Source organism: Pseudorasbora parva, chromosome 20 (genome assembly GCF_024679245.1).
Source record: "Pseudorasbora parva isolate DD20220531a chromosome 20, ASM2467924v1, whole genome shotgun sequence".
Classification (NCBI taxonomy): Eukaryota; Metazoa; Chordata; class Actinopteri; order Cypriniformes; family Gobionidae; genus Pseudorasbora; species Pseudorasbora parva.
The window spans coordinates 34,407,537-34,420,379 of NC_090191.1; the positions used below are offsets into that span (position 1 = coordinate 34,407,537).

At 41.4% G+C, this 12,843-nt stretch overlaps 2 protein-coding genes across 2 annotated transcripts in view; both read left to right on the forward strand.

Moving 5' to 3' along the window:
• The window catches only part of LOC137049122 (uncharacterized), an 85,110-nt gene extending 79,773 nt beyond the window's left edge, over nucleotides 1–5,337 (forward strand). The window contains 9 exon segments of the mRNA XM_067427505.1: nucleotides 673–981; nucleotides 1,094–1,405; nucleotides 1,605–1,826; nucleotides 1,829–1,918; nucleotides 2,015–2,377; nucleotides 2,415–2,732; nucleotides 2,910–3,212; nucleotides 3,377–3,448; nucleotides 5,324–5,337. Of these exon segments, the coding sequence (XP_067283606.1) occupies nucleotides 673–981; nucleotides 1,094–1,405; nucleotides 1,605–1,826; nucleotides 1,829–1,918; nucleotides 2,015–2,377; nucleotides 2,415–2,732; nucleotides 2,910–3,212; nucleotides 3,377–3,448; nucleotides 5,324–5,337 (2,003 nt within the window).
• A 271-nt stretch (nucleotides 5,338–5,608) lies between these two features.
• LOC137049123 (uncharacterized) overlaps nucleotides 5,609–12,843 on the forward strand; it is a 41,305-nt gene continuing 34,070 nt past the window's right edge. The window contains 4 exon segments of the mRNA XM_067427506.1: nucleotides 5,609–5,728; nucleotides 6,912–7,226; nucleotides 7,464–7,766; nucleotides 10,875–11,189. Of these exon segments, the coding sequence (XP_067283607.1) occupies nucleotides 5,671–5,728; nucleotides 6,912–7,226; nucleotides 7,464–7,766; nucleotides 10,875–11,189 (991 nt within the window). The 5' untranslated portion in view covers nucleotides 5,609–5,670.

Consider the following 12,843-nt stretch of genomic DNA (forward strand, 5'->3'; position numbering starts at 1 on the left):
GTGATTGGTGGTTTTCAGAAGCCCCCTCCCCTCTCTCTACCGTTATCTTTCTCACCAGAGCAGACAAGAGTCTCTTTTTCTTCAGAATTGCTAAGAGAGCGGATGAAAAGTTTGTACTGAAGTGCCGAGCAGAGGATGATGAAGAGCTGTCTCACAATCCTGCTGATGTCCACAGTCGTCACACTCACCACTGCAGGTATTTTTACCTTCAGTTAAAGGGCCAGTCAGTTCCTTTGAACATATTAAATCAAAGTAGTTTAATATTTAACATAAGGATCTTCCTGTGTACTATCAATAAATTGGGTATAACTTTGTAAATTTTATTTCTCTTAAATAGATTATTTTCTTTATATATAAATATATAGCTTAGATTTCCTTACTTATCCTTACTTATATTATAAGTAAGATTTCCTTACTTATATTAAAAATGCAGATTCTCACTTTCAAATTATTTTCTTTTTTGTAATTGCATTAAACGGTCTTTTGGTTTGGTTTGGTTTGGTTTGATGTGTTATAATATACATTCTGTTGTTATGATTTGAGGGATTGAGGGAAATTCAAAAGTGATTTTTCACAACAGGACTATTTAAGTGAACTGCACACACACACACAAAAAACCCATAAAATCTATAAATGTATGGACTTTCATAGATACACAACTCTTGTGTGCAGGCAGTGTACGGCTGGTTGGTGGCCCCAGTCGCTGTGCTGGTAGAGTGGAGGTTCTTCATGGAGGTCAGTGGGGAACAGTGTGTGATGATGGCTGGGATACGAGAGCTGCTGAAGTGGTGTGTAGAGAGCTGGACTGTGGTAAAGCATTACGTGCAGTTGGTGTTGCTCACTTTGGACAAGGATCAGGACAAATATGGATGGATGAAGTGAAGTGTAATGGATCAGAAACAACATTGAAGAACTGTAAAAGAAAAAGATGGGGTGAAAATAACTGTGGTCATGGTGAAGATGCTGGAGTAATTTGCATAGGCAAGCCTGCCCAAACTTAAATGTTTTGTTAGCAAAATAAACTGAATAGAATCGATGTCCTTATATTAATAATTAAATAGTTATAATGTTGTTTATTTATTTATACTCACAGGTCGCCTCCCCAGACTCTTTAATGGATCTCATTTTTGCGCTGGGAGATTAGAGATACTCCAAATAAAGTCGTGGGTGTCAGTGTGTGCTACTGCCTTTGACCAGCAGGATGCAGAGGTTGTGTGTAGAGAGCTGGACTGTGGAGCTCCTGTACAGGTGCTGGGAGAAGCTGCTTTTGGCAAAGGAGACGCTCAGATGTGGACACAAGAGATTCAGTGCAGAGGAAATGAGTCTCAGATTTCCTTCTGTTCAGTATCATCATCACACAAACACAACTGCACCAGTGACAATAATGTAGGACTAATATGTTCTGGTAAATTATCAATATTCAGTGCATATTCTTCATAGATTCTCTGTCATATCATATGCAGGATACTGTAATCTTAAATTTTTTATATTACAAACTTTCTTTGCCCATTTTTCCCTTTCGCATTGATACTAAGTGGTTAAGTAATGTTGTATGATTTATGTTTTTGTAATGGGCATTGTAATGACAAAAGTTCCTTGTCCAGGTTACACTGATCTCAGACTGTTAAACGGCTCAGACTCTTGTTCTGGAAGAGTGGAGCTTCAGTTCCTCAATGATTGGGGCACAGTGTGTGATGCATGCTGGGATATGAGAGCTGCCAGTGTCCTCTGTAGACAGCTGAATTGTGGGATTGCTGTGTCTGTTGTGGGATCAGACTGGTTTGGAGAGGGAAGTGGTGAAATCTGGGCTGATGTGTTTGATTGTGACGGAATGAAACAAAACTCTCAGAATGTTCCATCTCTTCATGGAGTCGAGCTGAATGTTCTCATAGACGAGATGTTGGAGTCATCTGCTCTGGTGATTCTTTTCATTTATTTCTGATTTTGTCATGTAAAATTTATGTAAAGCATATTTTCAAATATATATTGATGTAAAACAATCATTTCTCCTCAGGTTCCTCTCTGGCTGTTCATGATGGTCTAGTGCGGTTGTCTGGAGAGAGACAGTGTGAGGGGGAGGTGGAAGTTTCCATCCATCAGGTCTGGAGGAGAGTTCTGCTGGACTCCTGGAGTCTCACTGAATCCTCTGTGGTCTGCAGACAGCTGGGCTGTGGCTCTGTGCTGAACTTCTCCGGCTCCTCTTCATCCAGTCCTGAACTCAGTCATGAGTGTGTGACGGGCTTCCAGTGCTCTGGGAGTGAAGCTCATCTGGGGAACTGCAGCTCTCCACAAACTCTCAACTGCAGCTCCACACAACAGCTGTCAATCTCCTGCCTTGGTGAGAAGAGCAACATCTGGGCAGATTCTTCAGTGGTTAGTGATCAATAATGTGTTTTTCTCTCTCTGAATATCAGGTCACGGGTCCATCAGGCTGGTGGGTTCTGGGGGAGACTGTGCAGGGAGGCTGGAGGTTTTTCACAGCGGCTCATGGGGGACAGTGTGTGATGACTCCTGGGATATTAAAGATGCCCATGTGGTGTGCAGACAGCTGCAGTGTGGAGTGGCCCTCAGTAACCAGCAGGTACCAGCCTGGTTTGGTCCTGGTTCTGGACCCATATGGCTGGATGAGGTGGAGTGTGAGGGGAATGAGACGTCCCTGTGGAACTGCTCTTCTCCAGGCTGGGGAAAACATGACTGTCAACACAAGGAGGATGTAGGAGTCGTGTGCTCAGGTAAAGTCTCACACATTTTAGGGATCATTGCAAATAATTGACAAATAGTCATTTTGAATCTCTTAATATACAACAAGAAAATAACACTATGTAGTATTTGGAATCAAATAGTTTTTCAAGTTAATTTTCAAAAATAAAAATAACTGAAATTAATATAATTGAACATCTTCTGTCTAGAGTTTAAAGAGATCCGGTTAACTGAGGGCTGTGAAGGGAATCTGGAGGTTTTCTACAATGGATCCTGGGGTAATGTGTGTATAAACCAGATGGACAGAGACACAGCGAGTCTGATCTGTCAGGAGCTGAACTGTGGAAGATCTGGCAGTGAACCCAGATATTCAGTGGGCCTGAGATCTGCTCTTAATTGGTTAGATCATCTTAAATGTCGAAAACATGACACAACATTGTGGCAGTGCCCGTCTTTACCCTGGGGACAGAACAACTGTTATGCTAACGAGGTGGCCGATATCACTTGCTTTGGTAAGACTTAATCGAATGATTTAATCATGATTACACTTCTTTATTTTAGAGATTTTTTTACAGTAAAAAAACATTAACAGTTATTAAAGTTGTTTAAGATTTCATAAGAGTTCAGTTACCATCTAAATTGGAGGTTTGTTGAGTTTCACATGTTGTAATCTCAGAGAAACCGTGTCCTGATTCGCCACAGAGTCTTCTGACATGTTCAGCATCTCCTAACCAGAGACAGTGTTCAAGTGAGTTGGTTATGTTCTCTTAATGAGGGCATTAATGTATGCTTGCCTATTTTCTTTTTCATCAAACATACTTGTGAATTATCTGTCTGGTAAGAGATAACTGATGAGTCTCCACATGTATGATGCGTACCATATCAGTGCCTGATTGAGGGGATACTGGTTTTTCTCCGAAGGAAATCACTCCCATTCCATACTGGAAGTTTATTGGGTGACACGGTTTTCACGAGGGCATTAATGGTGCTTTGTATGCGTATTGTCCGCCTAAGTCTGCATGCTGACGGGATGTTTTCGGCTTAAGTACAGATACGTTCGGAATGCATGTTTCTAAGTGAACTCTGTGCAAGTCACTCATAAGCTGTGGTATGCACACTGTAGACCCTCCTGTTGACAATAATTACATCACACGGATGGTACACAGAACGCAGACATCCAAAGTATACCTGGAGCTTAGGTCTGTGTTTTTTGGCTCGTTACAAACTGTAATGACCAGATGGTAGGTCTGGACTCTGGAGGCTAGTTGTAAACCTCTATTTGAGCCTTTAGAAACCTTTGAATATAAAGATGCTGCCTTGTCATTGGTACTGGTATCAGTGAAGCACGTTTGGTGATCCTCATGCACTATTGGAGGCTCCCAAGCTGTGCTTGGTGGTGTTGCGCCCAAACGTGGCGTATATGCCTAAAAGGCATGTTGGTAGTACGCTCTCGTTCGAGCAGCCTGCCCTGTAAAATCTCTGACTCAGAGGAAGACAGGAGACTTGCTTTGTGCTTGTGCCATTTGCAAGTTGTACGCAGGTGCATTGGGCAGTTGTAGGCCATGCACTTGCCTAACCAGCCTTTTTGTCATGATTTCCAACTCCAGCACGTGGGGAGCCGCTATCTGAGCGATGTCTTTCACATGGTATTATATAAAGCAATTTCTATAGCATGTAAGGAGTTGGTTCTGCCTGGAAGGGTGTGAGCTCTCTACGAGGACATGGACATGTCATGGGTTTGGTTTGAGATTTTGTGCAGATGCCAGCTAGGCATTACTGCACAAGTTTTGTCCAATTTACCCAGCGTTAACTACACGCCGTCTTTCCCTGGGAAAAGGGATATGTTTAGTTCAGCGACTTGGCGGGGTGTGAATATGTCCCATAGTCATGTGTTGTACCTCGTTTCCCTCCTTCTGGGAACGTTAAGTTATAAATATAACTACTGTTCCCAGAAGGAGGGAAACGAGGTACAACACCTCTGGGCCCCCGGCAGTCAGGGCTCGGTGAAGAGCTGGAATGAAAAAAGGGGATGACGCATATGGCAGCATTTATATGCTGTGGGCAGGTGACCCCTCCCAAAAAAGACCACATGACTGACATGTAAACCAACCACATTTTCTTTTACTCTTAAATGTGTGGAGGTTAATTTATTATTTAATTAGTTTAAATATACAATGTTAGCCTGTGGAACAGTGGAATTATGAATGTGCAAAACAAGGTGCTTTAGCAGAAATGTAGTCTATTGGCTCTCTCTGCTGGTCACAAGGTGAACAACAGGCTTATCTTCACTGATGATTATGTGTTGTTGTTGTTTTTGTGGGCCACCCTCAAGAAAACCACTTTGTTCAGTTAAGTAAGTTTCACATTAGTTACAGGAAATATTTTAAGATATATGAAATGTTTCACAAAATTAACTTTAAGGATAAATAGTTTTAGGGTCCTTTCTGTCTCTCATTAATTTAATAAAGGCTTACTTGTGTACTGTGTTCTTGGCAAACATTTTTCTTTTTGAATATCTTTTTTGTTTTTTTGTTAATGTCATGCTGACATACACTAATAGACATTAGGACTGTGTTAAGGACATTCACAGTTAGCTATCAGTGCTTTTATCTATACTCTGCAGGTGTTGGGCTTTAATGCTGTAAATAAACTGGAGAGTTTCCTGTCTCCTGTTAGTCAAGTGTGTGTGTGTGTGTGTCTGTGTGTGTGTGTCTTGATGGGTGGGGAGGAGGAGTTCATCAGCTCTGACAGTTTTGATATATATGGAGAAAATCATTAAAGCCTCCTCTGATTTGTCACTGAAGTTGTTTGATGATTTCCTCTGTTCTGTCTAATAAGGTAACAGTGAGTGTGATTGGCGGTTGTCGGACCTCTTTCTCTCTCATTAAGGGGCTCAGAGGATGCCTGTACTTCTGTATCATCAGTGCGGAGAAGCTTGAACTGGATGTTGAGTTAATCAAGCAGAAGGAGATGGAGAGATGCCTGACACTCATTTTACTGTCTTCAGTTATAATACTCATCACAGCTGGTAAGTACACAATGAATTATAGAGATTAAGTTATTTCCTGAAATGTTCTCAGATTATTTTGTTCTTTAATTACTTATAATTAAGTTTGACTGTCATGTGTGTCTCGAACAACAATATGATAATTATAATAATGCATAATAAGGATTTTTTTTTTTTTAACAGAAACCATTAGAGGCATGCATTATTATTTTTATCTGTTTGCTCATGGTAAAAAAAATTAGTCATTGTGTACACATTTTCTCTGGTCTGCTGCAAACCATTTAACTGCAGTATAACCGTGAGCCAAAACATTATGCCTAATATTCTTCAGTGGTGTTTAAGTAGGCAGCATGTGTCAAATTTCCGTCCACAAAAATGAATGGTACCAGGGTTTCCCAATATAACATTGCCCAGAGGATCAAACTCGTCTTGTCATTGACTCATAGTGCATCCTGGTGCCATCACTTCCCCAGGTAAACAGCGCACATATACATGACCATCCACTTAATGTAAAAGAAAAGGGGACTCATCGGACCAGATGACCTTCTTACACTGCTCTAAGGTCCAGTTCCTGAGTTTTTTGACGTTGGGTGATAGGCACTTTGATTGGTCTGCAGCTATGCAGCCTCATACGCAGCAGAGTGCAATGCACTGTGTTTTGTGACACATTTCTCCCTTAACCATCATTAGAATTCTTGTTCGTGTGACTTGTGCCACAAAAGACCTTCTGTTGGCTCGGACTAGACAAGATAGCCTTCGTTGACCTCGTGCATCAATGAGGCTTGGGTGCGCGGATTGTGGTTTGTCCGGCTTCCTATGACCGCTGTTGGTAAATTCTTACCACGGCTTACCTGAAGCAACCCACAAGATGTTCTGACCCAGTCGCGTTGCCATAACATTTTGATCCTCGTCAAATTTGCTTAGATCGTTATTCTTGCCTATTTCTCCTGCATCCAGCACATTGATTACAAGAATTCAACGATCAACGATATTTACTTTACCTATGACTGGTCATAATGTTTTAGCTCATCAGTGTATAACCAAACAGACATCTCAGTCCTACATGTTGACTGGAAAAAAATATATAATGCATGGCACCTATTATGCAATTCCTTTATACAAAACCATTTTAACAGCTAAAGCAATCCAACCCTGCACTCGCTTTAGTTTCTTCATCTTCCTTTTGCTTCTGCTCAATATTTAGGCCATGTGAATGTGAGGCTGGTTGGTGGCCCCAGTCCTTGTGCTGGTAGAGTGGAGGTTCTTCATAGAGGTCAGTGGGGAACAGTGTGTGATGATTTCTGGGACCTTAAAGACGCTGCAGTGGTGTGTAGAGAGCTGGACTGTGGAGAGGCTGTAGATGCTCTTTATGAAGCTCATTTTGGACCAGGATCAGGACCCGTATGGATGAGTTATGTCATGTGTACTGGATCAGAGTCTACACTGAAGAACTGTGGGGCATTGGGATGGGATAAACGCAACTGTGATCATACTAAAGATGCTGGAGTCATCTGCTCAGGTAAAGTATTTTACATATTTAAATAATATTTGTTTAAGACATTTGTGTGTTCATATCAGATTCTAAAACTTAAGTTTATAATTTTTATAAATAAACATTTTATAAACATTTACTTTTCATTAATCGGTTATTCAATAACTAAGATAAAATCGAGTTGACAAATCACGATCTTCATAAATGAATATATACTGTAGATATGCTGTATATGCCATGTTTTTTGTTGACTGTCTTATTCAGAAGTACGTCTTGTTGGAGGTTCCCGCTGCTCTGGGAGGTTAGAGATACTTGATGATCAGTCGTGGGTGTCAGTGTGTGCTGCTGCCTTTGACCAGCAGGATGCAGAGGTTGTGTGTAGAGAGCTGGACTGTGGAGCTCCTGTACAGGTGCTGGGAGAAGCTGCTTTTGGCAAAGGAGACGCTCAGATGTGGACACAAGAGATTCAGTGCAGAGGAAATGAGTCTCAGATTCACCTCTGTCCAAAATCACCATCACCCCAACACAACTGTTCTCAGGAACACAACATTGCCATGCTTTGTGCTGGTAGGAGTTCAAAATGCATTATTTATTAAATTGATGTTTTAATTGTTGTCTCTCTCCCAATTTGAGTGCATGCCGAGAGTGAATGGCCAGAGTGTGGTGAGTGTGAATACAATGACATTTGGATGGTTCGTTGCAATTTAACGGGTGGGTGTGGGTCATCGATCCTCAGAAAAGGCAGAGATTTAAGTAGTATCCTTAAAAAATGTAAATATTGGTGACAGTAGAAGCAGATTGTTTTTGCTTGCGGATATATCAGAGCCTTCTCAAAGTTGAAAGCACGAAACATGATTCCTTAAATTCAGCTCTGTAATGATGCCGTCCTTGGCTGGACTTGAACCTGGGTCTCTGGTGTTCTAAGTGTGGCGTGTTCTCCACTGAGCTATCTCTCAGACAATGGAACCCAAGAGCAGAAGAGTAAAGAGTCAAGAGACTTGAGTCTTCCAAAAAATAAAAATAGTCTTTACTTGAGAAACCAAACCACAACGTACAAAGTAACTAGGAAAGCAGAGCTTCCAAAAACAGAGAAACAAATAGACACAAGGGTCGAAAAGGTTACAATAAGGCTCAAAACTTATCTTGAGATCTTGTAAACTGCGGGCCCCGATCAGAAACCATATCCTGGGGGAAACCGTGAATCCTGAACACATGCTTCATCAATAGTTACGCCGTTTGGCTAGCTGTGGGAAGCTTGGACAAAGGTAGGAGGTGACAAGTCTTAGAGAATCTGTCTACCACTACAAGGATTACCGTGTTTCCTTGAGACTGTGGTAAGCCTGTAATGAAGTCCAAGGAAATGTGGGACCAAGGGCGTCTTGGTATGGGCAGCGGGTGCAGCAGGCCATGAGGGTGGGTCCTAGGCTCCTTGTTCTGAGCACAGACAGCACAAGTGGCGACAAAAGCCCGGACATCTCTCTGCAATCTAGGCCACCAGAATCTTCTCTGGATGTGCTTGCATGTCTTAGTGATCCCAGGGTGTCCAGAAGGGAGAGAAGAGTGAGCCCACTGTAGAACCTTAGAACGTAGAAGGTTAGGAACAAAGAGACACCCTGGAGGGCCATTACCTGGACCTGGCTGCTGCCGTTGGGCCCTCTTTACTGCTGTTTCAATATCCCATTGAATGGGAGCTACCACTCTGGAAGTGGGGAGAATGGGTTCTGGACAACACTCCACTTCTGGTGGTTCGAACTGCCTTGAGAGTGCGTCTGGCTTGAGATTCTTAGAACCTGGACGATAGGAGAGAGTAAAATTAAACCGATTGAAAAAAAGGGACCATCGGGCTTGTCGGGCATTCAATCTCTTTGCCTGCTGGATGTAAGTGAGATTTTTGTGGTCCGTCCAGATGAGAAATGGCTGTTTGGCCCCCTCCAGCCAGTGCCTCCACTCCTCTAAAGCCATCTTAACAGCCAGCAGCTCCCGGTTCCCAATATCATAATTTCTCTGTGTTGAGGTAAGCTGACGAGAGAAGAAGGCACATGGGTGAAGCTTGTTATCGCACTTACTTCTCTGTGATGAGACAGCGCCTACTCCCACATCAGAGGCATCCACCTCCAACACAAAAGGGAGTTCTGGATCAGGGAGGGTTAAGATTGGGGCAGATGTAAAGAGCTGTTTTAGTTTGTTGAAGGCGTGATCTGCTCTGCTGGTCCACACAAATGGCCTAATTGAACTCCTGGTCAATGCAGAAAGAGGCTCCACAACAGAACTGAAGTTGCTAATGAATCTTTTATAAAAATTGGAAAAGCCCAAAAAGCGCTGTACCTGCTTCACTGAAGTTGGTCGAGGCCAATCCAAAACTGCTTCTATCTTGCCTGGATCCATTTGAAGGCTGCCCTTTGATACGGTGAAGCCGAGGAAGGAAACTTCTGGAACATGAAATTCACTCTTCTCTAACTTTACGTAAAGCTTATGTTTCAGTAGCTGGGCCAGGACCTGTTTGACCTGCTGAACATGCTCTTCGTAGTTTCGAGAGAAAATTAAAATATCATCCAGATAGACAAACACAAATATATTCAGCATTTCTCGGAGAACATCGTTAATAAAGGCTTGGAAGACAGCTGGTGCATTGACAAGGCCAAACGGCATTACCTGGTATTCGTAGTGGCCTGTCGGGGTGTTGAAAGCCGTCTTCCACTCATCCCCCTCACGGATTCTAACTAGTTGGTACGCATTACGAAGGTCAAGTTTGGTAAAGATGGTAGCCCCTTGCAGGATTTCAAAAGCTGTGGACATAAGAGGGAGAGGGTACCGGTTCTTGATGGTTATACGGTTTAAACCCCGATAGTCTATGCAAGGTCGGAGACCCCCGTCCTTCTTTTCAACAAAGAAAAAGCCGGCCCCTGCAGGTGAGGTGGATGGACGGATGAATCCACTGTCCAAGGCTTCTTTGAGATATTTGTCCATGGCTAATCTCTCAGGGCCAGAGAGGGAATAGAGCCTTCCACGTGGTGGGCAAGTACCAGGAACTAATTCAATAGTGCAGTCATGAGCTCTATGGGGTGGTAGTGTGGCAGCTTGGGTCTTACTGAAGACTTCCTTGAGGTCTGCATACTCCTGGGGGACTCGGGATAACTCAGGACAATGAGCAAGAGACTTGGTAGCAGTTGGCTCCATTTCAGGAACGGCAATGGGGTGAAGGGAATCAGGGCTAACAAGGAGTGTTCCGAGTACAATTAAATACACTAGCGCCATCTGCAGGAGTCGAGAGCACTGAGCCTGTAGTTAAAGTGCCATCTGGAGACCTGGAGGGAGCATGACAGGGAAGCTTAAGGAGGGCACCCCCTGCAGGCTAGGAGTGGAACAGCAGCCCAGAATTGGATCTTTACAAGCTCTATATAATAAATAGATTTAAATCTTTTGAGGTTTTCTCATTGCATTCATTTATTTTTGGTTTCAGATGTACCAAACCATACATTTCAGATGTTTAATTTCATATTGGCAAAATCTAAAATAATTGATTATTCAACTAGACAAAATATGTTTGTTTTTTGTTTTTTTTATCAATAAGAGACCTTTTGAAATGGTTTGGTGTTATGGTGCATGGTGCAGTGTAGTAAATGGGTCAATATATAAATCTCTCTCTCTCTCTCTCTCTCTCTCTCTCTCTCTCAGACAAAAGGAATGTGAGACTGGTAAATGGTACCAGTCGCTGTGCTGGTAGAGTGGAGGTTCTTCATAGAGGTCGGTGGGGAACAGTGTGTGGTGTTGGCTGGGATTTGGCTGATGCTGCAGTGGTGTGTAGAGAGCTGGACTGTGGAGAACCTGTAGATGCTTTTGGGGATGCACAGTTTGGTCTGGGATCAGGACCAATCTTAATAAAAAATCCAATGTGTAATGGATCGGAGTCTACACTTAAGAAATGTGGATCCATGCAATCGAGTATTCATGACGAGTGTTTCAATAAGAGCGCTCAAGTCATTTGTTCAGGTAAGCTAAACATTTTGTATTATTATAGAAAAACGGCTGTCAAAAACAGTCATTTTTTAAACTCGGGCCTATTTTACCCCTTGGACTTAAAATAGACCTGAGAACAAACAGGAAATGGAAATACTAAACTTATCATTGTCACTGATGGAATGTTCTTTAAACATAATATCTTTTTTTAAAGTAATTTATAACATGTCATAAATAAATTATAATGCTGGTTGCACTCTTAATTTTTCAGTGCAGGCACTATCACTTTACTTACAGTGTATTTTTCTAGCAAGTACTGAGTAATATAGGCTAACTACATGGGTTATGATTAAGTTTAGGATTAGGTTCAGGGCTAGTACCTAGTTATTGTAATTACTACAGTAAGTACTGTGAAAGAAATTCCCCGATGCACTTGACTTAAAATAAACTAGCTGTGCCCGACACAGCTAGTTTATAATATCCTCTGGGAATCACCAGAGGATAATATTAATTTTAATATTATCCTCTGGTGATTCCCACTCTGACCATGTCAGCAACCCCTGACGCCGAAGTAATGCTACTCTAAACATATTAGAAAACCCACATGCCTAAGAATTATATTCTGTCCGCATAAGATGCCTAAGAATTTTACACCGGGTTTCACAGACAAGGCTTAATCTAGTCCCAGACTAAAATGCATATTAAAATGCATTTATATACTTAAAATGCCCAATATTGCACTGAGTGCTGAGCTCGATTATTCTAAGCCCTGTCTCTGAAACCGGGTCATATCTACCTGACCGCATCAGTAACTCCAGAGGCCTAATAGCCCGACTTCTAATAGTTAGCCTAATAGTTGTGCGACGTCTGACCCTCTAAGAACAATATCACTTGGGAATAAGATCTGTAGTGTTCCACTGACCTGCTGTGCAGCAGTAACCAGACAGACTCCAGGCAATGCCTTTTGAATTGATCTTGTTTCAATCCCAGAGAATCCCACCAGAAAATAATACAACAGTTTATACAGAACAGGTACATGGCAAAGATAACATGACTCATTACATATTTTTTCTCTAATACAATTGGTTACTCTAATACAATACTACATATGTGCAATTCACCAACTTACTTCATTACTTCATCTCATTACTCCATTTATAGGGTTATTATATTTAGTTAGCCATCTAGCCATGTCCATATGCTTCCACTATTTCAACACACTAACTTTGGCTAAAGTGTTTTAAAGTATATACTTTGGCTAAAGTATTTTGTTCTCAAAAGCATACAAATGTTAAGCCTGCAAGAAAAATAAATGTTAGTTGATTAAAAAAGAATTCACAGTACATATGTAAATGTGAAACAGGACTGTAAAATAAAGTACTAACCAAATGTCTTTATTGTATTTTTTTTAATTAATTTGGTAAGAATTTTTTTTTCTCGCAAAAATGTAACCTTTTCAAAGTAATTCCAAACTTTTGAACTATGTATGTAATGCATTAATTAACTGGAAAAAACAGGCCCCTGATGTCAGCAAACCATCCAAAAATATGAATGATCGTATCATTTTGGTATGAGCTGTTTTTGTAGCTTAGTTTCATTAAAGGTTTTTTATTTTATTTTTTATTTTTTAAAGGGAAAAATTAACAAAATGAACTTAATTAATTAAGATATTCACAATGTTTTATCT